Source organism: Hippichthys cyanospilos, chromosome 6 (assembly GCF_059441005.1).
Source record: "Hippichthys cyanospilos isolate Australia breed blue-spotted pipefish chromosome 6, RoL_Hcya_1.0, whole genome shotgun sequence".
NCBI classification, from domain to species: domain Eukaryota; kingdom Metazoa; phylum Chordata; class Actinopteri; order Syngnathiformes; family Syngnathidae; genus Hippichthys; species Hippichthys cyanospilos.
The window spans coordinates 21,790,830-21,818,828 of record NC_142374.1 but is presented as its reverse complement, the minus strand read 5'-3'; the positions used below and the strand labels follow the sequence as shown (position 1 = coordinate 21,818,828).

General features: G+C 41.2%; 1 protein-coding gene and 1 long non-coding RNA gene across 3 annotated transcripts in view; both read left to right on the top strand.

Moving 5' to 3' along the window:
- Window positions 1–22,746, top strand: part of mon2 (MON2 homolog, regulator of endosome-to-Golgi trafficking) — a 32,873-nt gene extending 10,127 nt beyond the window's left edge. Inside the window, exons 11-35 of one of the 2 annotated variants that reach the window (XM_088417000.1) lie at window positions 54–207; window positions 289–482; window positions 575–653; window positions 1,780–1,958; window positions 2,468–2,580; window positions 3,273–3,377; window positions 4,128–4,208; window positions 4,275–4,348; window positions 4,554–4,644; window positions 5,353–5,454; window positions 6,790–6,900; window positions 7,325–7,500; window positions 7,569–7,731; window positions 8,814–9,107; window positions 9,224–9,422; window positions 9,537–10,180; window positions 11,146–11,289; window positions 12,641–12,658; window positions 14,787–14,915; window positions 16,948–17,138; window positions 19,361–19,421; window positions 19,512–19,635; window positions 20,716–20,923; window positions 21,701–21,783; window positions 22,140–22,746. In XM_088417000.1, coding sequence (XP_088273126.1) covers window positions 54–207; window positions 289–482; window positions 575–653; window positions 1,780–1,958; window positions 2,468–2,580; window positions 3,273–3,377; window positions 4,128–4,208; window positions 4,275–4,348; window positions 4,554–4,644; window positions 5,353–5,454; window positions 6,790–6,900; window positions 7,325–7,500; window positions 7,569–7,731; window positions 8,814–9,107; window positions 9,224–9,422; window positions 9,537–10,180; window positions 11,146–11,289; window positions 12,641–12,658; window positions 14,787–14,915; window positions 16,948–17,138; window positions 19,361–19,421; window positions 19,512–19,635; window positions 20,716–20,923; window positions 21,701–21,783; window positions 22,140–22,303 — 3,881 coding nt within the window. In that variant the 3' untranslated portion in view covers window positions 22,304–22,746. The remainder of the gene's footprint in view (window positions 1–53; window positions 208–288; window positions 483–574; window positions 654–1,779; window positions 1,959–2,467; window positions 2,581–3,272; window positions 3,378–4,127; window positions 4,209–4,274; window positions 4,349–4,553; window positions 4,645–5,352; window positions 5,455–6,789; window positions 6,901–7,324; window positions 7,501–7,568; window positions 7,732–8,813; window positions 9,108–9,223; window positions 9,423–9,536; window positions 10,181–11,145; window positions 11,290–12,640; window positions 12,659–14,786; window positions 14,916–16,947; window positions 17,139–19,360; window positions 19,422–19,511; window positions 19,636–20,715; window positions 20,924–21,700; window positions 21,784–22,139) is intronic. The other variant, XM_088417001.1, reaches the window with a different exon arrangement.
- A 1,405-nt stretch (window positions 22,747–24,151) lies between these two features.
- LOC148422783 (uncharacterized) lies at window positions 24,152–26,100 on the top strand. The gene is made up of 2 exons (XR_015865910.1): window positions 24,152–24,273; window positions 24,347–26,100. It is a non-coding gene; the product is annotated as an uncharacterized LOC148422783 (long non-coding RNA).
- The last annotated feature ends 1,899 nt before the right edge of the window (window positions 26,101–27,999 follow it).

Here is a 27,999-nt window from a genome sequence, read left to right as displayed (position 1 = left end):
ATTTGTTGCAGGCTGTTTATTTCCCATGACCTAAACATTCGAAACTTGTTTAGGTGGTTCGGGATCAGGACCCCAGGGCACAGCTCAGAGCGGTCCAGGCCCAGGAGGCCCCAGCGGGGCCCTGACTACCCAGGCTGCATTTGAATACCGTGGCATCTGGATCCCCCTGATGACTGTCAGTGCCCAGGGCAGCGCCAAGGCCACCTAGTAAGCCCCCGCTTCTACTTTGTTCTTTGTGAGCCCATCTGGAATTTGCTACACTTATTCATTCTTCCCTATTTCTGCTAGCTTGGAAATGCTGGACAAAGTGGAGCCGCCGTCCATCCCCGAGGGTTACGCCATGTCCGTAGCCTTCAGCGCCCTGCTGGACCTGGTCCGAGGCATCACCGCAATGATTGAACGGGAGATGGCCGGCGAAGAGGAGCAGGGGGCTGCCGTGTCCAAAGAGGCTCAGCCCGACCACGACAGGCAGCCGCCACCCGGTAAAACGTGATTTGGCAGATAAGTTCTGGGTTTTAGGATGATGGATATTCATGATGGTATTCTCTAATGAAAGCCTTGTGTGGTTCTGAAGCCTATCTAGTGTGGGAGGAGATGGTCAGCGCCTGCTGGTGCGGTCTGCTTGCCGCCTTGTCCTTGTTGCTGGACGCCAGGTAAATTAAACGAGTGCTGCCTTCAAGTTTCTTCTGTTCATTTTGATCAAGAGGAAACAATCAAGATGAAGGAAAAATCATGTCTGCTAAAATCTTGAGTTTGGAACGAAATAGTGATCGATTTTTACATTTACATCACAGAAAACGACTCTGACTACAACAGACATCAAATATTGAGGGTTTTTTTTTTTTTTTGATTCTGTTCCCAGTTGGCAGTTAACACGCAAACAGTTAGTTGGAGAAGCCTACGTGACGGTCCACGTCTTCACTCAATGTTCCCTTTTTCAAACAGCACAAATTGTTAAAAAAAAAAACAACAAAAAACAGCTTCAAAATGCCACTGTCAATACTAAACCACTGCTGTGCTGAGATCAGCTTTTAAAGTGCTCATATTTAGTCCAGGCGAACATGGAGATACCTTCATCAAACTCCCTTGTGAACATTTTTGGAGTCTGTGATGAATTTGTTTTGCAGACAGAGCAGGGGAGTTTTTTTGCCAAGATTATTATTTTTTTTATATCTCAGCAATGATCTTTACACTTGAATAACATCCAAATACCTAAATCGTGTTGAACTATTTTAATGCAGGAGTAGCAAATGCAAACCAGAGAGACGCGGTAGAACCTTGCAAAGGTTGAGGAGCTTTGCAAGATGCTCTTTAACTTGATAACGCTACTTAAAGAAGGTCAAAACTCGCCTGGAGGCTGTATATCAAAATAAAACAAAAAAAAATCTTTGTATTATTTTTATCAGCACAATTTAGTTTTATAAGTGAATCTCAAATGGGGGTGCGTCAATGCACTTCCAAGTCTATAAAATCTTAACAGTGTTTTGTGAGATCTGCAAATTTACTTTAATTCTTTGACAGGAGCAGTACAGTTTTCTTTTCTAATTTAGAGCAAATTACTTGTAACATGAAACAACTTTTTACTAAATTGCGTTATGACACTTTGGCAAAACATTATATACCTTTATTTTGTTATATTTACGCAATAGTCCGACAGACACGCCAAAAATAGGAAAAAAAAAAATATTAGTAATTATTTAAATCTTTCACTCGTCCAGCAATTAAATTTAACCCCAAATGCCCCATTGAACAGCACTGAGCACGCCCGCGTGTTTGCAGCACCGACGAGACGGCCACCGAGAACATCCTGAAGGCCGAACTGACCATGGCCTCGCTTTGCGGCCGCTTGGGCCAGGTGACGCCGCGGGACGCCTTCATCACGGCCATCTGCAAGGCTTCTCTTCCGCCGCACTACGCCCTGACCGTTCTCAGCACCAACGCCAACCTGTCCAGCAAAGGTAAACGCCCCAGCAGCCCATCTCACGGAGCCATTATTTCCAAATTCTCTGGACATTTTCCACTCCTTCGTAACCTTGTTTGATTAAATATGTGCTTCATTCTCGCGCCCGCAGTCCTCTGTATTGATGGTAAATTAATGAGTTTTTCTTATCCTCATGATTTGAAGTGTGCGCTGTTCAGCCGAGTTTATCGTGTAAAGTCTTGGCATTTCGCCTCTCCCTAGCGCCCGTCTCTTATTGCGGTAATCCATAACGTTATGCTGTGACTTCTAATTAAGAGCGTGGCTGGGGAGCGTTAAAACGTGCGCACGTAGCCCCTCTCAAAAAGGCCCCTTTAGACATTCACCATTTGCATATTAGCTTGTGTAGATTAAGCAGGCTAATTGGTCCGTGCGTGTTGAGTCGATTAAAAGAGCTTGTCCTGCAGGCTTTGAGTGTTTGTTGCGAATCGCGGACTCACACACAACCCAACTTGTGTTTTGTGTTTTTTGTTTTTTTCCGCGCCACAGCCTACTCGATTCAGGGCCAGAATGTTCAGATCATCAGCCCCTCGAGCGAGTCTCATCAGCAGGTGGTGGCCGTCGGGCAGCCGCTCAGCGCCCAGCCCCAAGGAACTGTGGTGGTAGGAAAAAACAGTTTCCGTTGGTGATGATTGTTGGTGGCCATATGTAACCAAATATGGAGAAATGATTGATATCAGGAATGCACCGATGCTCATAATTGGGATGTTTGTACTCCTGCTCAAAAAAATGCTCTGATGCCATGACACTTTTACCAATTTACCAGCCTGACATTGTGTTGTAGGCTACATTTACATTAATTTTATTTTGTATTTTTTGCAAAACTGTTTGAAAAGATGCTTGTTAAAATGTCTGGAAAGACATGTGGTCCTCAAATAGGGGTTTGTAACATTTTAAAAAGGTTTCTGGAGGCATCAAATTGAATGGTTTTTGATGCTGTAAAAGAAACCATTTTTCCTTTCCAATTGAGGACAAATTAATTGGAATTTGAAGCAACGTAATTGTTAAACTGTATTACGGTGACTCATTTGCAAAATTAATCTGAAAAAAATCTAATAATCCTTTAATATTAGTTTTCAATGAATGAAATATTTGAAACAATAAGTCTTGCGCTTGATTGTTTTAGTGCGTTTGAAATTTAAAATGAAATCAAGTCTGAGAAACACCGGTCTAGAACAATGGGCATCGGCACATTCTTATTTGAAAGTCCGCCTTGCCTGGGTCTTGACTGGGTCTTTGTTCCCACATAATGGACTACATTACTCTTAAGTTCTTACTGTGTGTCTCTGTTAAGCTGACGGCCAAGAACATTCAGTGCATGCGGACCCTGTTGAACCTGGCCCACTGCCACGGTGCCGTGCTGGGCACCTCCTGGCAGCTGGTTTTGGCCACACTGCAGGTAGAAGTACCCACCGGTTCTGCACCACCATCAAAAAACAGCTTTGCCTATTTTGAGCACACAAATACTCCTTTTGTAAAAGCAAGCTTAACTTAATGTTCCCTTATATTTTTTTTTGGTTTTGGGTTTTTTTTTTTTTATGTCATGCCTGCTTCAATATAATGTCAATACTGAATTAAGAGCGATATTCATGGGGGTGTTGGCATTGGGCCAAAATCCTTCTGTAATTGAGGCCCATTGAAACCGGGGCTTGTTAAATCATGTGCTGACTGAAATGTAGAGAACCTACTAAAGAACCTACTTTTTACCTTGTTTCTGTACGGCCCTTGAAATGCCAAATTTCTGAAAAAACAATACACAAACACAACAATACAAACAGTACAAAGTGATAGGCTGTGCGATTAATTTTTTATTTAACCGTTGTGGAGTATTTAGTCAAATCCTTTGATCTCTCCGTCAAAGGTATTGCACAACAAACGGAGCATTGAAAGTGCACAACAAACGGAGCATTGAAAGAAGACACTAGGGAGCTGAAATTTCACCCATATGGTGACAATATATCAAAGTTCAACATGGCAGGACTACTTATTTATCGCTATGAGGAGTTTGCCATCCCTCCACTAAAATACTGCATGAATAACGTGGAACAAAATGTCCCCAAAATGGTCAAAATACTCCACCAGGGTTAAGCACTCCTAAGCACTCTGGCTAATTGAACACTCAACGTTCTTGTTTTTGTTGTGATCCCAGCACTTAGTGTGGATCCTCGGACTAAAGCCAAGCGTGGGTGGCGCCCTCAAACCCGGCAGAGCCGTGGAGGGACCCAGCACGGTACGTTCGCCCGCATGGCGCCGCATTCAAGTGCGACGACGCCACATTTGTCCTCGTCTCCATTAGGTGCTGACCACGGCTGTGATGACCGACTTACCCATCATCTCCAACATTTTGTCCAGGCTTTTTGAGAGCTCCCAGTAAGGATATGTAAAACCTTTTCACTTTCTTGTGTTTAGCATTGCATCAGTTAGCAAGCTGCCCTGATTTGCATTTCTGTTTTAATTTACCAGACGGTCCTAAAATGCAAATGTAATGCACAATGTATAAGTAGTAACCTCTCCTGATTATTTTTGACTAATCCGGTAGTAACCCAAATATCTATGTCTGTTTTGTGTAATCCAGGTACCTAGACGATGTTTCCCTTCATCATTTGATCAACGCTCTATGTTCTCTTTCACTGGAAGCCATGGAAATGGCCTACGGAACCAACAAGGTATCGGTGTGTTGGTCAACCCAAAAATATACTTTACCGTAATGTTTTATATGCCTCCAAGAGTCTTAACATGGTATTCTTATTTATGTTGGATTTGTGGAATATGAATTAAGCAGAAAATTTAACTTTTGAGTTGAAGTCATGTGACGTGTACTCGCTGAGATGTGATTGGTCATTACCTGTGCAAATCTGATGTCGTTTTCAGTCGCCAGCAAGTGGTAAAACAGGCACTACTAAAGAGGATATAAATTGGGTGGATTTTGTTTAATTAATTCATATTCCACAGACTCAATGTGTTTAGGTCAGTGTTTGTGTTTTTTCAGTTTTAGACTAAGCTGTAACTCGTATAAACGCTGTAAAAAATAATAAACTTTTGTTAAAAGTTGATTTCTTTTGCGGGTTTTTTTTGTTAATGTGAAAAAGGATACAGATTTAGGTATACTTATTCAATGTTATAGATAATAATCTTATTTATAGTCTACGCGTCGAGTGGAAGGGGGCGCGAAAATATTACTCTTTTCTGGGGGAGGGGCACTGGTTTAGGTTAAAGCTGTTACATCAAACATTCATCCTCCCCTTATTTTTGTAAAATGAAAATATTTGGGTTGGCTTCCCATTTAAGGGGCTGTCTTCATTGAGTGTTTCGCATTTGACTTAGTTGAAATAAAAAATGTCAGAGTTCAAGCTACGGTCATGTCTGACACGCAGGAGCCGTCTCTGTTTGCCGTGGCCAAGCTGCTGGAGACAGGTCTGGTGAACATGTATCGCATCGAGATTCTGTGGAGACCTCTGACCGGGCACTTACTGGAGGTAACGTAAAACGCACTATTTGACCACATTGATGGTTTTTGTTGAAGTGTACAAATGAATTAATAGTGACGTTTTGACCAATCATATTCGGGAGCAGAGTCTCCTGTGGCGAAAAGTCTTTGAAAACATTTTGTTCACATTTTCCTTCTTATCTCCCCCTGTCTTCTGCATTCCTGTCTGTTTTGCAGAAGGTAAGCAACGATACCCTCATCCGAACTTCTCCGGCCTTTTCATTCTTTGTCCGTTTTGTTGCTCTCTTCCCCAGTCCTTATCTCCTTCATGTCAACATGTTGGGAGATAAGATGCTGCAGCATAACATGCCCGTTTTGCTTACAGTCTTCATTTTGCTATTTGATTTTCTGCCAAAGAAGTATCTGGCACTGTTTATTTGTTTTGTTTTTTTTACGTGTGGGCTTCTTGGTCACACTCAAACTTAAAACCAGACAGGAATTTCAATAAAAGATAATATCTAAATTACCAACTTTACAGACCTGATAAAGATAGTGTTAACATAATAGCCTGATTAGCCGAGTCATTTTTTTAATGCCGTTGAAGCACACACACACAAAACAATATCAAAGATCTGTATTATTAAAAAAAAAAAATACACGTAAATTTTATCAAGCACATTTGCATTTTATATTGGTATTGTGACCGTTAAAATGGCTATGCAGTTTTGTTATTTAAACTAATGATATTCATCTGAACATTATGCGAGTGGATTGTCTTAATGCTATCAGCATGTATTATCATTTTATCATGTTTTTTTTTCCTTGTGACTAAACATGTGAAATGTGCTCACATACAGAGACATTTTTACAGCTCTCCACCCACATCTGTCTTAAAAATCCATATGCAATGGACACGAGCAATGTTTCTGATGGCGCTGTGACAAAGAGTGCCTGGAACAAAAGGAAATGCTTGCCTTTAATGACATAAATTGGACATGCCCAAAAGTGCAGCTTTTTCCTTTTATAGTGCCATGTAGTACAAAATGGATAGTAAATACCCTCTATTTACATACTTAAAATACATACGAATGTACGTGAGGACATGGCGGAATCTTTCATGTGTTTATACAAATGTGATTGATTATACCTGTATGTTACCAACTTTTCCATTTTATGATATTATCTTCCGTTTGCTTTACACACATCGCACACGCCTACGCCGAAATCTGCTGGGAAACTTTTTTTTTTTTTTTTTTTACCTCCCCTGCAATGAAATTTGATGCAGCAGCAAAGAAGAACGCACACAAATCCACCCACGCGTCAACAAACACACGAGCAACTTTACGGCTGTTGCATTTGTGCATATATGTGATGTGTCCTACAGGTCTGCCAGCACCCAAACTCCCGGATGAGAGAGTGGGGGGCCGAGGCTCTGACGGCCCTCATCAAAGCCGGCCTGGATTACAAGCACGAGCCGCCGCTCAGCCAGAATCAGGTAGCAAAATCCTTGCGCGACTCAAGTCAAGGTTGTTTTTTATGTTGGCCCCCACAGAGTGATGGCAGCGAGTAATTGGACCCAGCCCCCTCACTGCCGCTTTCCTGCAATCCTTATCAAAGAGAGAACCCAATTCAATTTGGCTTAAAGACAGATTTATGAAGAATGCTATCTTCTGGGATTTTTGCTTTCTGAAAGTTCAAATCATTTTTTTTATAGTGTTTTACCTGTCAGAACATTTTCTTTAGATATGTGCCATCAAGCTTTGTTGCTTGAATGATCTTTTTTCACAGATGTTATTTTGAATATAAATGACACACAAGCCCCTCCATTCAGTCGAGATTTCTGATCACGAAAATCCCCATAACAAAAATGCAGATAAAGCGAAACTAATCTTCGATTTCATGACCGCGTTTTCTATAAGCGACTGCAGCTCCTGCTGCTCAACCCCTTGAAGGAGTTGTCCAACGTGCTACACGCGGACATCCGTCAGAAGCAGCTGGAAAGTGTCCTGCAAATCCTCCAAAGCCAAGGCGACTGCCTGGGCCCCGGCTGGCCCCTCGTTCTGGGTGTCATCGGAGCGATCCGTAACGATCAAGGGTAAGAACACACACGAGAGGTCATTTTTTTCATGTGAGCTACGCTTTGAACGTTTGGCGCGCCCTCAGGGAGTCGTTGATCCGAACAGCCTTCCAGTGCCTGCAGTTGGTGGTGACAGACTTCCTCCCCACCATGCCTTGCACGTGCCTCCAGATCGTAGTGGATGTAGCCGGTAGTTTTGGTCTGCAGAACCAAGAGCTCAACATCAGTCTCACCTCTATCGGCCTACTGGTGAGGCTTCGCTTTGCTTGACGTTTATCGATTTTTTTCGGACCGTCAGCTGCAGCAGTGTATAAGCCGCTGCAGCAAAAATTGGGCAAAACAATTCTGTCACAATCGTATGGATCAAATTTTAACGTCACAAACTTTTATACAAGATCTTATTCAATTCATATGTAATATTATTATTATTAATATTTTTTAAATAATTTTTCAGCACAGCAATTGAGTCGCATCTTTTTAGTTTCATCTCACATTAAATTGACACATTGAACAGATACACACAATACACACATTTGCTTTAGTGGTCCACGGTCTGCTGAGGGCAAGCAAAATAATAAAAAAAACAAAAAACAGATAGGCCGCACCGGGTTATATGCCGCAGAGCTCAAGCCATCAGAAAAAAGATTGCAGCTTATACTCCGAAAAATACGATATTCTTGTGTGTAAATAGCAAAAGGTGTGTTAATGTGACTTAAACCAGTTATACGGATGTATAAATGTGTGTATATACTAGGGATAAACCCATTGGTCAACTTGATTTGATTTTACAACTGGTAACCTCAGGGTTCTCTTTATTAAAAGTTCCAGGTAAACATATAACACCCTGGGAACCCTCTGGCCAAAGTTAACTAGCAATCATGGCTCAGCTAGCCAACGTCACATGACCGGATTCAGAAAACAAGTTAGTTGTAATTATGTTGTTTTCAGTCAACAACAAGTGGCAGAATGGCTGCCTGCTGGGATGGATAAAAATGGGTGTTTTTTTTTCTGCTTAACTCATAATTTTCAAAGACATTATGGGATTCACTTCCCTTTTAAAAAACATTCAAAAACTGTGTTTTTTTTACAGCAATTTATTGCCCTATTTGGTTTATCTCTAGTATGTATGTGTAGCTATAGATATAGATATGGGTGTTTGACAAACTTCATCCAGTGATTACTTTTTGCAGTGCATTAGCCTGACAAGGAGTGTGTCTGAAAAATATAACACACTATGGGGAAAATCGAATGTATAGCTTTATACTGTGTATATATTTGTATTGCAACACATTGCCCCCAGTCCCCTAACTGCTACTTCCCCCTCCCATCAGTGGAACATTTCAGATTACTTCTTCCAAAGGAGCGAAACAATCACAAAGGAGTTGGAGAGGGAAGAGGAGGCCCAGCAGAAGCAAGCCAGAGAAAAGGGAGAAACTCTAAACAGGCCCTTCCATCCCGCACCACCCTTTGACTGCCTGTGGCTGTGCTTATATGCCAAGTTAGGAGAATTGTGCGTGGATCCAAGGCCCGCTGTGCGTAAAAGTGCCGGGCAGACCTTGTTTTCCACTATCGCCGCGCATGGGACCTTGCTGCATCAGCCAACGTGGCATATTGTGGTCTGGAAGGTAGCATTTTATCACACGCAGGAAACATACTTTCCACCTAATGTTATTCAATTGAGAATATCGTTGCTGCAACGTCCCAAAAGCGCTCCGGTTTTTGCTCGACTTTGTGCCGCTAGGTGTTGTTTCACTTGCTGAACTGCGTCAGGACGGCGTCCACGACGGCCGACAAGGAGAAGATCGAGTCGGGAGGCGGGAACATCCTCATCCACCATTCGCGTGACACAGCGGAGAAGCAGTGGGCCGAAACGTGGGTGCTGACTTTGGCGGGGGTCGCCCGCATCTTCAACACCAGGCGATACCTCCTCCAAAAGTTAGGTGAGTAAAGCACGATATGCTGACACCCAAAAAGATAACCCTCTAGAATCGCCGCAAAGTCGTGGAGCAGTTTGGAAATGAAAAGCTGTTTTCTTCGCTTTCTACTCACATCAGGTGACTTCTTTGAGGCCTGGGAGGTTCTCCTGACCCACATCCAGTCGGCGGCGCTGAGCAAGAACAACGAAGTGTCCCTGGCTGCGCTCAAGAGCTTTCAAGAGATCCTGCAGATCGTTACACCTGTGAAAGACTCAGACAAAGCGGGCGACGCCTTCGCCGCTATAGGGGTCCCGCCAGTCCTCATCGATCCCCTCTCGGCGTCCGGTCCCGGCAGACCGCTGGTGCGTTCGGATTCGCTGGTGGAGCGGCTAACGTGCTACAACGGCGCCGAGCTGCAGATCCCTCCGCCGGGGGAGGAGTCAGCCTTGGAGGACTTATCGTTGTGGTGGTCGGCGTGGAATACGTGGTACCGGACGGGAACGGATAGCACCAGGGCCCCTAGTGGCCAGACAGAGAAGCTCTCCTTCATCCCCAGCCAGCCCTTCCTCACGGCGCTCATCCAGATTTTCCCAGCGCTGTACCAGCACATTAAGGCCAACTTCAGCATGGAGGACCTGAAAAAACTGGGAGTCATCCTCCACGGCGCCGTGTCGGTACCAATCAGCAGCGACGCCTCCCCCTTCATCCTGCCTTCCTACACTGAGGCAGTGCTCACCAGTTTGCAGGAAGCTGTGCTCACTGCTCTGGATGTTTTACAAAAGGTAAAATTCATAAAAAATAAATAAGTAATGAGGATATGTCATGCATCATCGTATGGACAAAAAAAAAAAAAAAAAATAGAAACAGCAGTTCTGCAGGTATCTTCGCATCAAAATGCGTGTTTAATGCAATTTCAAACCTATTTAATGCTCACAGTTCTTGTTTTCTTTTCAAATTAAGGGTAAATCAATTGGAACATTAGGCAACTTGTGGACTCCAGCCCCTTTTGTTTATTGTTGTCACAGGACTCTTTTCCGCCCATTAAAGAGTTGTCTTAGTTTGTATTTTGTACTTTTTAGCCCGTTTGAATTTCACATTACGAGGCAACCTTTGAACGACTAAACTACCGATTCATTCCCAAAGTTTCAACTTTGAAAAGTCCTGGAAATTTGCAACCGTCTTAACATTGTTTCATCAGTAAAGCATCATGGTGAAGTTTAAAACATAATTGTGTGGGGAGGTAAAATTTATAGAGTGAATTTATTTCACGCGGAACGAACGTAACCAAGTGGTGTCCATAAAGATGATAAGAACATAAAGATGTCCAAGGTGTCCCCAAATAGATGCCCAGTTTCTCGCCGCAGTTGAGGAAATAAACTCTCCTGTCTAGTATTAGAAAAGATAAGCGATATCTTCAACGCAAAACGCTGAGACCCGCCACGAAATTTCACACATTTATTCAGTTATTTTACAATCGCAAGGAGTATAAAACAGTGTTTTAAAAGTAATGTTGATTCTTCTTCCAAGGTGATGTCTTTGGGAGATGGTTCTTAAAAGATTCTTTAATAAATAAGTCATGAAATATAAACACAAACGATTAATATGTTGTGATTTCAAAGTTCCAATTTACACCCGTGGCTTCCAAACAAACGTCCGCAAAATGGCGCCTCGCTAAATGATGTATGATGAGATCGTCTCCTCGGTGAATGTCAGCAGCGTTTGTTTCTCCTTTCCCTCCCCGCCGCAGGCCATCTGTGTGGGCCCGGAGAACCTGCAGGTCATGTACCCGGCCATCTTTGAACAGCTGCTGCTCTTCGTGGAGTTCTCCTGCAAGCCTCCGCAATACGGCAGGATGGAAACCAAACACGTGGCCAATGCCAAATACAACCAGGTAAACAATTTTTTTTTTTTTTCCACCACCGGCCTCATCATTATAACCTGTCATTATCTTAACTAGCTTTCATTTGCAAAGCCGAACCATAATTCCGTCTTCATTGTTCTAACCCAATTCGAAGTCGTAACGGTATCCATGGTGACGTAAAGCTAGCATCTTTTGAATCAGATCCGCCTCATGCTTGTCTGTACAGTGGAACCTCCTTGGTTTACTAAATCTATGAAAAAGTAGAGTACATGAACTCGTTCGCTGCCAAAGACGGCTATAGACGTCAAAGATCCTGGCACGTTAACTCATTCGCTGCCATCGACGACTATAGACGTCAAAATCCGATTTGAGTGGGCGAGCAGCGAATAATTTAACAATTGTTTGTATCTATAGTCTTCCTCAAAAATTGAGTATGCTGCTCACATTTTTTGAACATATTTTATATCTTAACATGTAATAATAATGAAGAAATTCAACTGAAACTGCTGGCAACAAATGAGTACACTTCAAAGTGAAAGTTCGAGATATTCTATACCACCAACAGTATGAGTGCTCAACACTTCAGTCGTACTACTTTTGGTACACACCTCCTCAAAAAAAAAAGTACACAATAACTGATCAAGTTAAGACCTTTCAGCATATATTTTTTTTAATTAATAAATACCTTTCAAGAAATTAACGTCATTTTTCTCTACCGATAAGTCATTTTTAGTTTGTGATCGTTAAAATGCATCATGAGAGCAGTCGATGCCAGTATTGCGACAGCCATTACCTTGAAATAAGGCTAGGTATCGGCCTAACACCGATACTTGTTATCGATACTTAGTATCAGTACTCGCCCATTCCTTGTGAAAATGAACATTGTCATGCCGGTTTTTTTTTGTTGTTTTTTTTTTTTTTACAGCGAGTTCAGGAATGGAACGGATTCCTTTCATTTTCATTCAAGGTTAAAAAGAAATAAATAATCTAAGCATTGTGTGCTGGACTTTGGAAGTTCCACTGAAAAACCCGCATGCGCTTCCTCACCGTTTAACACTCGGCCGGCTGAGATAATCACACAAATAAACGTCTCCACTTCTAACCCCAATTCAACACTCAAGCTCGCCTACTTTCGACTTTGTTCAAGTGAGACGATCGAACTAAATTCCCCCCCTGGCCAAAACCACGTTGCGATTGGTCTTTATCGCTCTCATCCGACATTGTCCGGCCGCCGGTCTGACCGGACGTTTCCCCATAAACCCGCCTGGATGTCAACTTAACCTCATTGAGACGACAAACAAAATTGAACTTTGAAACTTTAATTCCAATCTCTTCTCATTCTGTTTCTTGGGACTACTCACTGACTGGATAACGGTTTTAGATCCAGCTCTTTGCGCCGGTGAGTTCCATCATCCATTCCCTGTATTTGTAATCTGCCGCACTTTACTACTACCGCTCGTGTATTTCAGCTTCTCGTGCGTGGGCGGGAGGAGCGATGGCGCCGCATGAAAGCTTCTCGCTCGCTCCACGTTTTGCCTGTCACTAATTTTCCCTATGCAGTGTCATCTTTTCCCGCTGTGTGTGTTTTTGTTGATGTTTGTGTCATTCTTAAAGGCGTCTCAGTATCTTGAACGAGCCTAAGCTCATTTCAATCCGTTGTAAGATTTTTGTTTTTTTTTTTTACTTGCAGAAAAAAAAAGGTGAAAAAAAAAAAGTTTTTCAAGGTGGGGCAAAAAAACAGAAGAAAAAAAAAACACCAGTGAAAGACATAGGTTAGCACATTTCTGATTGTTAAGAAAAGATATAAAAATGTAGAATTGTCCCGCCTCATAATTAAATAGCATCAATAAAAATAAATCCTCTTGTTATTTTGTCTATAATTCATTTCATGAACAGTTAATACTTTTAAAAGCATTTTTCACTTGCCGTTGACCGTAAATAACATGATCTGCTCAAGGCTCAGATAAGAACCAATCGCAGCTCAGCTTGTGAAGATCACATGACCAACAGGTGAACCATGATTGGTAATTTCTTGAGCCTTCAGCACACACAATGTCAGTTTCAGTCTACAAGTGGACAATGTGTTTTTCAAGGTATTGACTGAACATGAGAAATAATTATCAAATTAATTATTAATAAAATATTTTTTACTGCTAAAGATTGGCAAAAAGTTGACTTCCCCTTTAAAAAAGTAAACGTTATGTAATGAAATTTGTAATGATCAAAATTGTTATATTTGAAAACCATTTTCAGATAGGGAACTCCGCATTATAAGGCGCATAGAATAGAAGCTACAGTCGTGGGTGAGGTTGTGTTATGCATCCGCTAGATATAGCTACGCTAAACGAAATGTCAACCAAACAATCAGATAAGTCAGTCAAACTTTATTAATAGACAATCAAATTAAAAAATAAGATGATTATGATTTGTGGAAAGTACACAATGAAAAAATACCCCTTGATTACATGGAAAGACCGTTTAGATCAATGCCAAGACGATTCGAGTTTAAAAGATTATAATTCTGATTCAGTTAAATATTAAACTTTTTTTTTTAATCAAAATGTACCCAAAAATGTTACAATATTTTGTTTTGTTTATTTAAAAACAGTTTTTACTAAAACTTGTGCACCTCGTCACTTTTAAATTGCTTCAAAATCGGAGCATATATAGCGAATCAAAATTTCAAACAGGGTGTTTTATTTTGTTTTATTTTTATTTTAATAAATATATATTTATTATATATTATTATTATATTATTATATTTATTTTAATTGTGAAAAATCTATTTAGAACTGAAAAACTGAGATGAAAATTGACGAATTTACATCCCTAAATAATGAAAACTCGCGGTTTATGCGCTGAATAAGGCGCACTAGATTATAAAACACACTGTCAGATTTTGAGAAAATTAAAGGCTTTTAGGTGATCCTTATATAGCTGAAAATATGCTATATTTTAAAATAATAAATTCTCAAACAGCCTTTCTTTCTTTTTTGTTTTATTTATGTCACCTATCTCTTGCTGTTGTTTGCTTTCTCTGTGGGAGCGGTATCTGTATAATATATATATATATATATATATATATATATATATATATATATATATATATATATATAATATACACACACACACTGTGAACTCACCAGTCCAACTGCACAGACTAAAATACACAGCTCTGTTTTGAGTGACAGTGTCATTGAGCTATTAAAACATTATGCATGCATATTTTCTGGGTCTGTGCGCTGCACAATATGACCACAGTCACCCAAAGAATGAACGGTGTTGAACCGGTATCTCGCCGGCAGTGTCAATCAAAGCTGAGCCCTATAATCCCTTGTCACATTTAATTGAACACGAGTGAAGTGCTAATCGTTTCCAGCACACAAAAGTGTGTAAAGCGTGTCTTCTCGTACATAATGTGTTTTAACGACTCTCTTCTTTTTTGTGACGGGTTTACGTTATAATAATAGTAGTTATTATTTCGAGCTTCTAATGCTGCTTTTTTTTGTGTGTGTGTGTATTTGAAGGCGGAGTGGGTTGCCTTAAATTACGTGCCCTTCGCCGAGCGCTCCCTGGAAGTGCTGGTGGAGCTGTACCATAAAACAGCTTGCCACAAGGCAGTCATCAACGAGAAGGTCCTGCAGAGCATCATTAAGGTGGGCCGTTTGATTGGCTGTTACGCACCGAAGGGGGAGGGGCAAAACCGAACACGACTTCTTGTTCGCTTCGCACAGCCTCGAAAGCATCGATCTCAAACTCCAGTCCTCGAGGGCCGCCATCCTGCATGTTTTTGATGCTTGTGTCATAAACACACCAGATTGAAATGATTGGCTCATCAGCAAACGCTGTAGGAGCTTGAAAATGATCCCAATCATTTGGCAACATGAGAGTGGGAGCTCAGTTGTCCCTCGCTGGCAAGAAAAGTCAATCTCGGCTGCTCTGGGTTACTATTTCGTAGTCTAGTCTGGGCTTGTCTTCTTTATAGATTTGGCTGACAATCAGGTGTGTTGAATCGAAAACATGCGGGATTGCTGCCCTCGAGGAATGGAGTTTGAGACGGATGCTCTAAAGCACAGGTGTGGAACTCCAGTCCTCGAGGGCCGATATCCTACATGTTTTCAAACCTTTTCCCTCAAAAACACCTGATTCAAATGATTGGGATCATTTTGAAGCTCCTGCAGAGCTCGCTAATGAGCTAATCATTTGAATCAGGTGTGTTGGGGAAAGAAAACCGGAAAACATGCAGGATGCCGGCCCTCGAGGACTGGAGTTCCACACCTATGCTCTAAAGTGAACAACGGTCTTGTAAGAGACTGTGGCTGTGCTGTATATCATTTGCATATTTAGGCTTTTTTTTTACGGTTCAATACTTTTATTTCTTGTAAGTTTCACTTTTACGCCATTGTTTTCCATTCTTGTCATGACCGATAATAACATATTAATCCAATACAGCTTCACGACTAATAATAATAATCATTAATAACGTTTTTTTTTTTTGTTTTTTTTTAGGTGCGCCTTTTAGTGCAAAAAACACGGTAATAAACATAAAATAACTTCTAGAAATCGTACACGTTAAACAGGAGGTTTTTTTTTTTTTTTTTTTTTTCTCAGAACCCCGCTGAGTATGAAACTATTTGGGGAGCACCCTCACATGGGGTTTAGCCGACACGCTCCATTAGTGAAGTCAAAGCAGGTGTTTTCCATCTGCCGACATCAGCGAAATGCCAACTTGGGCCTCGCCGCCTCACCTTACGCCTAAAGCTGTTTTAAACAAATTATAGTCATTTCAGCTGCAGATGTATCACAATTTCCACTTTCAACCGCAAATCTTTTCTTTACACCTTCCAAACTTGTTCCATGCATTTTATTTATTTTTTTTTTGCGTTTTTCTTTAGGCTCCGTATATTAAGTGCTGTTTCTAGGCAACGTCAAACCAAAGAGATAATCTGCCAAGAAATTGTGAAAAAAAAAAAAAAGGTTCCCCGCAGATGGACGTAAATGTCAAGAGCACCCCTAGTTATCTCCATAACAACACGACCAGCTGTTCCCTGAAAAGAGAATTGCCAGGACATACCCTTTTTTTTTTTGTTTTTGTAACGAATGAAACATCATCCGCTCGCTGCACATGTTTCCCATTGAGTATTTTTCAAACGATTTATTTCCCTGTTTCCAAAATGGCGGAATCCTTCCATATGCAAAAACTTACATTTGTTTGGACAAAATGCATGGAAAAAAAATTATTACTGTATTTTCCGCACTATAAGGCTCACCTAAAAGCCTTAATTTTTTTTAAAAGCTAATGGTGCGCCTTATATATGGATCAATATCGAGATTGGGATTGGTAGACGGGGTATGAAGTGATAAAGTAAGCTTGACCTGTTTCTTTTGTGTGTTTACAGTTGAACAAGATTGCTCATATTGACCTTGAGTTATTATGCTATTGGGTTATTATTTGAGTTATTGTTATTACTTTGAGTATTACTATATTGTGATTGAAAAAGTTTTAAAATATGTCATTAATTGAGAGTGCGCCTTATAATCCGGTGCGCCTTATATATGGAAAAGGCTTTGAAATATGTCATTAATTGAGGGTGCGCCTTATAATCCGGTGCGCCTTATAGTGCGGAAAATGCGGTATGTTTTTTAATACCTTCTTTATCTATAACCTGTTGTCGCCGCCTCCTCCAGACGCTGAGAATGCCTCTAGGTTTGAAGTACGCGTGTCCGTCGGAAAGCACTTGGAAGCTTGCGGTCTCGTCCCTGCTCAAGGTTCTGTCCATCGGACTTCCAGTGGCCCGCCAGCACTCCTCCTCTGGGAAGTTTGACACCATGTGGCCCGAGCTGGCCAACGCCTTTGAAGACTTTCTTTTTACCAAAAGGTACGGTAAAAATGACTTTTTTGTTTTGTTAAAACACGTTCTCTCATCCAAAGACGTTTTGGTCATTTATCTACAGCACGTGTCAAGCTCCTGTCCTGGAGGGCCGGACGGAGTCTTCCGTGTTTTCGATGTTCCTCTCCTTGATTCAAATGATTAGCTCATCAGCAAGAGCGTGAAAATGATGCCAATCATTTGAAGCGGGTGTGTTCGGGAGGGAAGCATCGAAAATGTGCAGGATGCCAGCCCTCCAGGACTGGACTCTGTGCAATGGATGTCAAAGTCCAATCCTCCAGAACCTTTACATGTTTTTGATGTTTCTCTCCTCCAACACACCCGATTCAAATGATCATCTCATCAGCAAGCTCAACAGAAACTTGAAAATCATTTGAATCAACGGTGTTTGAGAGAGAAACATCAAAAACATGCAGGATACCCGCGCTCCAGGACTGGACTTTGACATCTGTCGAAGGAAGATTGTAAATAAAACAAGCAAACGAACATGCAAAAATCCTTTAAAATTAATTATTGAATTAATTCATTGTTTCAGGAAAATATTAGTTTACAAAACACATTTTATGTTCAGTTGGTTATTCAAGTTCATTATATAAAAAGCCAGATTCTCCCCCAATTTGTCATGTTCCACCTCTCGTCACCTGTCAAGTTCATGATTTATTTTTGTGAGCACATCTCCGCTATCATCCCAAAAGTTGAATATTTTTCTGTGGGCAAATATTTATTTTAATTATTTCTTTTTGAGAACAGGTCTGACGCTTTATGTTGATTTTTTTTTTTAATGTTTTTTTTTAGGACAAATATTTATGAATCCATATTTAAGTTATTTTTTCTTAACAGATCTAGAACAAGGTTGATTATATTTTTGTGAACAAATGAAGTTCTAACAAAATTTGTATGTCCATCTAATTGTTAGAAAGTGGCGTAGCGTGCTAAGCTATGCTGTAAAGTAATTAAAAAAAAAGCTAAAACCCTCAAACCATAATCATATTTGATTATTTACAGTATCAAGCCAAAACCTATGTATATAAAAATGTGTACATATTCAGCTTTAGCATGAAATCAACTCATAATTTTTGAGTTTCAATATATGAACCATCAACCCATTAAATGCCATTGTGGCTTGCTTTACTCTTAACTCCTCAAGTCTGCAAAAAAAAAAAGAAGAAGAAGAAGGTCTCGGCAAAGCGCATCCGTATTCCAAGAGGCTTTATTCCAGCGCTGCTCTCGACGGTGAAATATGAAGCGACTCTCGTAAAAGCAGCCGCGGCTCCAAACTAAATAAATATCCGGGCCAAGTGTAACAAAGTGCTTGGTTGCGCTGCGGTTTGAAAGCACCTTTCCATCAACTGCTACGCTATCATTCAGCAATCATCTGCTATTTATTTGAACGCAAATTTGTATTTTTTTCCTTACTATGCATCGCTGTGTTTCAACCTAGCACTGCCATGAAAAATTGATTACATTTTACACCCCCCAAAGATCTAAAACTGCAAATAGATGCCACAAGAATATTTTAAAGTACTTAACAAGAATGGAAATAGTTCCTGCATGTTCCAATTAATTTGCTCTCAATTTGAAAAAAAGCCTTTCCCTGTCATCAACATGCAGCATCTATCCACTTTCACACGAGCAAAAGAGATTTGAAAAATACATGTTTTATTACGCATTTTCAACCGATAAAAAATATGCAATTATTTTGTGATGAATGACTTGCCGTTGGGAATCATTTGACAAAAATAACAGTTAGAAATACAACTGACCTCCCATAGGTTATGTATATATTAGTGTGTGCATGTGTGATAGGGCATTGAATTTGTTTTAAAGTGAACTAAAAGCTATTCAAATAGATTTGTTGCTACCTCCAGAAACCCTATATTAATGTTTCCAGTAGGAATGTTCAGAACACTTTTTTTTTCCACACAGATACCAGTATTAGTACTCAAATATTTAGCAGTCACTGATACCAAGTACCGATACCAAGCACTGATACCAGTAGTACTTTTGATACACAAAATTTCCCAATCCCCATTTTGAGGAAAGGCCTGCGTAAACCAGTGTAGAATTTTCCTCAATATCTCATTTAATTCCTGGAAAATGTCAATTTTTCTAATTTGTAAATTCTAATCTGCGATTCTGAAGACTGCACTCATCCCTCCCGAGTTTTCGGACCAGCTCCTAACGAAGCGCATTTTTGTTATGCTTCACAGCTCGCCTCCGGATAATTTGTCCATTCAGGAGTTTCAGAAGAATGAAGCCATTGATGTGGAGGTAAGTCCGGAAATTGAAATACAAGCGCACAACGTGCGTACGGGGAGCCATCTTGGTTTCCGACCGCGTCTTTTGTTTTTCCTCGATCAGGTGGTCCAGCTGATCAGCACGGAGATTTTACCTTTTGCCAATTTCATCCCCAAAGACTTTGTGGGTCAGATCATGGCTATGCTCAACAGAGGCTCCATCCATTCACAGTCGCCTTCGTTCACAGGTCAGATGGGACTCGTGTTACCAACCGCCGGATGAAAACAAGTCTTTCAAATGACGTCCACGCACTTGGCGCTATTTAGTCGGCGTTCCCGAGTGGCAAGCCGTGCGCAGCGAGGGCACGCTTTCAACTTAACTCGTTCAACCCCAAAAGGCGTGTTTTTATGGGGTTTTTTTTAAGCGTGCGGATGTTCAATCCAAGATACAGCGGAACCCCTAGATACAAACGCTTCTGTACACAAAAGAGCCAAATTTTTGCCTCTTGGTATGAGGAAAAAAAATCAATATACGAGTGATAACTTGCATGCTCCTAGAGGAAACTTGAAATTCCCGCTCACATGAAACGCACCATAGTGCTTCATGTTTGTGTTCTATTTCAAGGTTTCTATGGTTTATTAACTTTAAAAAGTTCAAGTGAAGTTAAAATGATTGTTTGCAGCCATTTTTTTTTCTTCCAAACCACAACAATATTGTAAAATGTCGTATGGTGTTTACTGTATTTCGAGCTAGGAACAAATGAGGCAATTTACATGTAAAATGTGATTCACTATAAGAATGATTCAAGATACAAACTGCTCACTGGAATGGATTAAATTTGTATCTAGAGGTTCCACTGTACTTATTTTTGAAGAACGGACGAAAAATGGCTGATCCTAAATGAATTAGCTCCTCGATGACTTCAGCTAATCAACTCATCCAAGCTGGAGATAATCAAGAAATACGAAGAAGGCTAGGCTAGCTCGTCACGTCACTCAAAAGTAAACAAATCCTTTATATTTTTTTTTTCATTTATGATCTTAATTGTATGCATCACTCACTATACTATTTTGATACCAATATTTAATATGTATTTAGAATTTTGATGTTTTTACCTGGGGTTTAGCACGCATTAGCTAATTAGCGTAGGTTTCTATTGTCCACCATATGACGATTTTGCCTTAATCGATTAATTAATTGATTGATTAATTTCGGGGGAGGGGGGGGGGTCCACTGTATGTCTTTGGGTTTGAATGAGTTAATCACTATAATACTTTATTTGCGCGCGGACCTTACGCATGGCTTTTCTGTATGTGTGCTCGGACAGAAGCCGAGATCGACGTGCGCATGAGGGAGGAGTTTTCCAAGGTGTGCTTCGAGACGCTGCTGCAGTTCTCCTTCAGCAACAAGGCGTCCACGCCGCAGGAGGGCTTCATCTCGCGCATGGCGCTCTCCGTGCTCCTCAAAAGGTCCCAGGACGTCCTGCAGCGCTACGTGGAGGACGAGCGCTTGAGCGGACGTTGCCCCCTGCCCAGGTACGCGCGCGCCAATCCGGACAAGCTCCTGCGACAATAACAAATGAGTTTACGGAGCAAACGTCCGGCTTGTCTGCCAGACATGTCAGTAGTAACAAAGTTTAAAGCATGACATTTGTTTAAATCATGACATTTGATTTGCTGGAATTGACATTGGTTAGAAAATGGCATCGCTAATGACTATACACATCCATATAAAACTTAACAAAAAAAAAAGGCATACAATGTTTTGCAAAGGAGTCACTTTACGTCATGCGCCAATTAATTTGCTCTTAATTTGAAAAGAAAACGAATTCCTCATGGCATGTAAAGAGCATTGGATTTGTTAAGACCTGCGGAAACCCTGTTCAAATCTCGTACCCCTAAAGTGACTTCCTGTACCCCCCGGGGATGCCCGTACCCTCATTTGAGAACCGCTGACATAGAGCGAGCACTTCAGACTTTCAAAATCACGGGAATGGCATAGCTCCACCCACTTTATAAACATGGACACGTGGAGCAGACAAGAGTCACAATTCATAAAATCCACATACGCGATATTCATTAGAATGCTGCGTTGAGACTTAAACGTTTATTGTAAAAAAAAAAAAATACTTCCCCTTTAAAGACAGTCTTAAAGTTCAAGTATGTAAAGTCATATTTAAATGAACATCGAATTTATCTTCCTAACATTCTCATACAAAATAGATGACCCGAAACTGAAAGACTTTGCATTTGCGCAACCTCAAGTGCGTTGGACTTTTTTAATAATAATATTGTTCATATTTTTCTTTTCAGGCAACAAGTGACTGAGATTATCTTTGTCTTGAAGGCCATCAGTACTTTAATGGACTCGCTGAAGAAGACGCAGCCTGAAAACGGTGCGTATCGCGCTTGCAAATTGAAAAGCCTCTTTTGATTCTTTGGACTTGCGTAAAAAAAGTGCAATTGGGACCAATCTGTCAAATGGCTTTCAGATCCAATCTGTTTAGTTTGTTCCCAACAAGGTCAATAACCGGAAATTCTTTTTTTTTTTTTTTACCCCTCCAGCATATTAATTGGAAACACTTTTCAAAATTGTGTTCTTGAGGTGCCTTTCAAAAATGTTAATGGGCCCTCATTTTCAGCGCAGCTCATTTCTGGTCGCCTGTGGGCGAGATTTCCTAGATTGCTTTCCTTCATTATTAATTTACCTGTGTGCCCCCCCCCCCCCCCCCCTCCTCCCCTCCCCCCACAGTGGACGACAACACGTGGGCTCAGGTGATCGCCTTGTACCCCACTCTGGTGGAATGCATCACGTGCTCCTCCTCCGAGGTCAGCGTGGCCCTCAAGGAGGCCCTGGGGCCCTTTAAGGACTTCATGCAGCCCCCCATCTCCAGAGTTCACAATGGAGACTCCTGACTTTTTTTTTGGTTTTTGGTTTGTTTTTGACTACGAAGAGATTTCGAATGTGTCTTCTCGATCCAGGTGCTTTAAAAATGCACACACACTCACATAAACTCCACTCACTCAAGTCACCATCGCAGTGACGCGAGGCGACCCTAAGTGACCTGAGAGGCCAAAGCAGACCATTGGCTGTCACAGACCCCCCCCCCACCCACCCCCCATTCTCATAAACTGACTGACCATACTTAACGTACAGCGTGAGATTGCTGAGGAAGCGCGGGGAGAAAATTAGGCCTTGTTGGTCTGAAAATGAACACTTTTTTTTTTCGTTTTGTTTTCTAACAGTGACGATTTTATGCAAGGAAACAAATCTGAGCTGCAACATTCCATGTCATCTTCAGCCAGCCATCTGTGAAGGGATGTAGGTACTGAAAATAAATGAGACAGTTCTACAAACACTTCGCCTCGCTCTCTCACTCTCTTTTTGCCTTCGGTTTTTAGGGAAGGACTTTAAAGTATAACCCCTAAAATTCAAAGAATTTAATTCTATCAAAATGCTATAAGGAAGAAAGTGCCAACAAAAACAAGGTATTAGAATTGTAAGCTATCATAAATGTCTTTAAGATAAGGTGATAAGGTAAATGATCTCCTTCACACTTCCGTGAGAATGATACGCAGCCAGTCCAAGCCGCTTCAGTAAACAAACAAATACCTTCAGAATAGAAAAGCTTCCCATGTCTGTAAATTCATTTTTAACCCTACTGTTAGTTTGCAAGGGACAGAAATAATATCCCTGGGTCATTTTGACCCGGGTGGAATTAAGACACCCAAACGTGTTCGAAATGTGTATAATTCCAATTCCAAAGTTTTGTTTTAACAAGTGATTAAAAGCAATGCCGTCTCGGGGTCAATATGACCCGGAAGCGTGTGATCGTGTATCTCCGCTCATAAAGTAACAAAGGCAACACTTATTACTCGTGTGTAACATTGGTTTCTCTGGAATAGTATCACTATCCTGGGTCAGTTTGACCCAGGGTCATGTGTAATTCGTCAAAAGCTTCAGAACCCTTTTCACGTGCAATTCTACACATCTTGTAATTCATTTTCCGCCTTTGGAAACGCAATAATATTCGAGTTATTTTGCCCTGGGTTTTGCTTATCAAAAAATGTTGCGACATTTTTAAAAATTCCAAGAATGTAACAAAAATGCACGCAAATGCCTTTTCTAGTGGATTTTGATTAAACATTAGATAAATAGGGGCCTTGTAGTGGAAAAGCTACATTTAACTTTCAAGTGGGTCAGTTTGACCCACAATCTGCCTAAATTCTTCACATTGCTAATTTTAGATGACCAGTTGCCAGTTATACCTGAGCCTGATGAAATCTGCCTGGCAACAGGTTCCCAGTGATCGGAAAAAAAAAAATCTCTCCATCCTTGTAGTTATCTGTAGTATCTACAGCATGAGTAATATGTACTTCTTTTTTTTTTTTGACTGGCATAACAGTGTTAGGATGGTATCTATATTGTAAACGTTTCCTTTGTTTATTTGCGCCTCTGTTCCGCACAAATAGCTCAATCTATCTTTCAAGCTATCCACGGTCTATTTATCCATCTGTTCAGCCGTCCGTTCATCTAGCAAACTATTTATTCAGCCATCTTTTCATCCGTGTACTCGTCCATCTGTCCGACTTGTCTGGCCGCCTCCATCATTGCGCGCGCATCCTCGGTGTGGGTCATACGAGGTGGATGGAGAGGGGCGGGGCGGGGCGAGGCGAGGCGGGGCTGAGCAGCTCTGCGTGGGCGGGGCTTCGCTCTTTTATTTTAAGTCCACGCACGAGCGCGAAAGCCCCACAGGCGCACTACGCATCGCCGCGGAAGGACGAACGCCTGACCGAAATGGAGCCTGCCTCGCTCCTTTTGTCTTTTTTTTTTCTCCCTTTTTTTTTTTTAGCTCCCTCGCTTGTTTGCTGTCGTTGTTGGCCGGGTACTGGCTGAGGTAGTAGTTTGTGCTGTTGTTTGGGTTGTGACTGTGCCCGCTATGGAGATGACTGCGCAAGCTACTGCCTTGCTAGTGCTAGCCTCGTGCTGCCCGCCGGGAAAGAAGCCCTCTTTTTTTCCGCTCCCGCTTTCTGACGCCATTTTAAGGTAAATACATATCACTAATGTACATATTTTTGGTCGCCAAGTGAGCTTTGTACCGCGTTAGTATTGAAGCGAAATCTTGAATGACTTTTTGGGGTTTTATTGTGAAATCGCGTTTGATGAAATTACAGTAGTTCACTGTCCGTGGGAAAAACGATTACTTCCGCGTTTGCCTTTTATAGGAATATCAAAGCGGTGCCTCGTGTTAAAAAAACAAGTTGTCGGGGGGGTGGGGGATGTCGAGTGGCGTGTGTGTAATTTATGCAGCACGCCACAGCGCGTGGAGCGTGGCAGAAGGCATGTAGGTCAACGGCGCTGTTGCTATGTGGAGACGAGTGACGTGGCTCCCGCTGCCCACAAAGGTATCCCACAATACATCTGTTGCCTTCACGGACCTGCTTCGTGTCCTTTCATCCATGTCGTGCCGCACGCTCACTCTCCGTAATTTCCCATTTTGTAAAATCTGAATCCGACACTATTCCCTTTCTACAAAGCGATTCGGTTACTGCGGCTTCACTATCGCGGATTTTCATTTGCGACCGTAAGCTTTTCTATTGCAGGGTTACCTCGTTATTTTTCTTGATATTTATATACAAGAAAATACAGTGGGCCTAAATGTCAAAAATTTGGGAAAGCCTCATCGGCCACACGGGTGCTTTGAGATGTGCGTTACCAGATTTACAAGTTTTCAAGATACAAGCCGTCATTTATTGTCACTTCTAGTTTGCGTTTACAACAAAAAAAATCATGAAACAATTGAATTACATGTTTACATAGAATGTCTGCATAACTTTTGTTTACTCTGCAAGCTTTGTACTAAAGGGTTAATATTGGTGTAATATTGGGCTGAATAGTTTCTTAACAAGAGATGTTAGGGTCTTTAATGAATTGATTTTGAAACACTAAAGGTGGCGCAGCACATGTATACTAATGTTTACAGGTATATTCTTGAAAATGACACATTGCTCCTCAGTTCCTCCGGCGTCCCATTTTGAAGTATTTGAAGTTTGCTAATGTAGTAATAGGGAAATGATGCCTCACGAATCACCTTTAATTTTTTTTTTTTTTTTGCTACTCTAGATGGCAACTACTTTAAACATGTGTTGAAATCTTCTCTTTCCATTTTATTAACCTTATTTCTTTAAAACAAGAGATCTATCTAGAGGCGTTAGAGAAGTATCGCAGGTGGTTCGTGAGGCTTCGTTTTGCCATCGCTAGCTTCAGGTTATTGATAAGCCCCACCTCTTCCACCCACCAGTTGCTATTGAGTGCTATTTTTGGCTGGGTGAAGTTACCTTGGCAGCTGTGAACTTTGCCACGTCACGTTTCTCCCCGTCGCAATCAAATATGGCTTCTTGCATGTTGTCTCAGTAAAATGTTTCTCCAGCTTTTGCAAGCTTGCATACACTCAAAACCCCAAATCTGTTTTCAATTTTTCTGCATAAAACATAGGAAATACTTCCTTCCGCGCAATGTACTTTGTTTTTTTTATTTGTCGGAATGTGTTGAGTGCAACATTTTGAGTTTCTTGGGTGAGGCTGAATTGAATTTATCGCCTTTCGGATTATTTCAATGAGGTGTTTTGAGCCGCGGGTGTTTCCATTTATGATTTTGTATGTGTATGTTTTAACTCTAACTGAAGTATATCAATAAACTATTGCTGAATTCATTTGTGGTTCATTTGCCCTTTTTTTTTTTTTTAAGCTTGAACCTTACCTATAAGATCAATAAAGCTGGTATTCTATATCGTAATATGTGAATGTATTTTTTGTGTTAAAAAAATGGGAAGAGAACCTAGCAAAATAATGACAAGTTTGATGAGGGAAATCAACATCGTTTAGGACATTTAGGACTTGACATGAAGTCTAAATGAAGCCTCACGAAGCACTTGTCATATCTTACTTACTCCTCTAGATGGCGCGTTTGCTTTAAAGACTACATTTCCATTTTTAAAGCAAGACTGCCACCTAGAGGGACAAAAAAAATCAAAAGTGCTTCACAAGGCTTCATTTTCCATTCTTATTGTAAATTTCATTTTTTAGCAAACCAATCAGATTAATGTAATTTCTTGCCCATCCCTTTATGTATAGAACAGCAATAATAAAACAAAAAAAAAGCGTAACCTGAGCCTGTGTCCACTTTTGCGTCCATTTTGTCCAGCAAGACATCAAAGTGAATTCCATCCCCCTCAATCATGAGACATTAGAAAAGCCAAGATGTCCTCTACTGAGCACACAAGGACCCTATAGGGAGGCTCAACTTAAAACAGATGTCCACCACAGTGGACACAAATGAATAGGAGCGTCCCGTGAGACGGGAATGATTCGCGTTACCTCAGGCGGCCAAGTCAAGCGAGGACACGGCGCGAGACGGAGCGTGCGTGCAGCTGTTGGCGTAATAATCAGATTATTATGCTAAATGTGGCCCGCTCGGGCGTTAGCGCCTGACCTCGGGTGTCCCTCCCGCGGGCCGGCCGAGGTCGCGCCTCGGAACGCCGGCATCTGGTGACCCCGCTATCTACCCCGTCCATGATGAGCTGGGATGAATCCGGGCGGACCGGATGGCGCCTTTGACCTTCCCGTAAGATTTGTGAGGAATGTTTGACGCTCGTCCGTCCCGAGTCAACGCTTGGCCGGATAAGACTCCAGGACGTGAGGCGTTTGTTGACTTGCAGATGATAAGAACGGTTTGGAAATGATTTTTTTCTTTGAATAGGTTGGAAAAAGAACGGCAAATAATCGCGTCCAGCTGTGTGTTGCCGTATTCTCACTGCTTTTAATGGGAAAATGAAGCCTCATGAACCACTTGTGATGTTTTTACTCCTCTGGATGGCGCTCTTGACAAAAATTACAAGATGAATGCGACAAAAAAATGTCAATTTCCATTGCAATTTTAAAGGAGGACTGCCATCTACAGGAGTAAAAAAAAATAAAAAAAATCAAGGTTTCTGTATTGCAATTATGCAATGCAGCTGATACAAGACCGCCTTTCGGAAAAGATCATGAACTTGAATCTACAAATTAAAGGAATAAAAAAATATATCTTTAAAAAAATGCTACATTTGAGAAGATTTTTCAAATGATCGCATTTTTTATGCAAATTTCAAAATCAAAAACTGCATGAACGCTCGTACTGGTATCGATGTGAAGTGTTATTGCGAAACCCTTCTAATCCAGTTTAGTTGAGTTGGAGTTCATCAAATCCACAACGCCCCCTGGTGGCCATGGCCCGTAAAACTAAAAAGTACTATAAACAAGATGCAAAACCATTTTTTTCCTTTACGTTCTGTTAAATTATTAGTTTTATTGGAAATACTTTTTTTTATTGGTAAGTACATGGGATATGACGTCACCATTGACATCCGGAACACGCGTGGATGCAGAGAGGAGGTGTGACGCAGGGGCGGCGTGCGGTGACCAGATGGCACTCATCGTTTTGACCACTTTCAGAAGGACACCGTAACACTCGCACTCATCGGATTATAAAGCGCATGGACATCTTTTTGAGAAAATTGAAGGCTTTTAGGGGTGCCTTATGGTGCAAAAACTACGATACGCTGAATCATTAC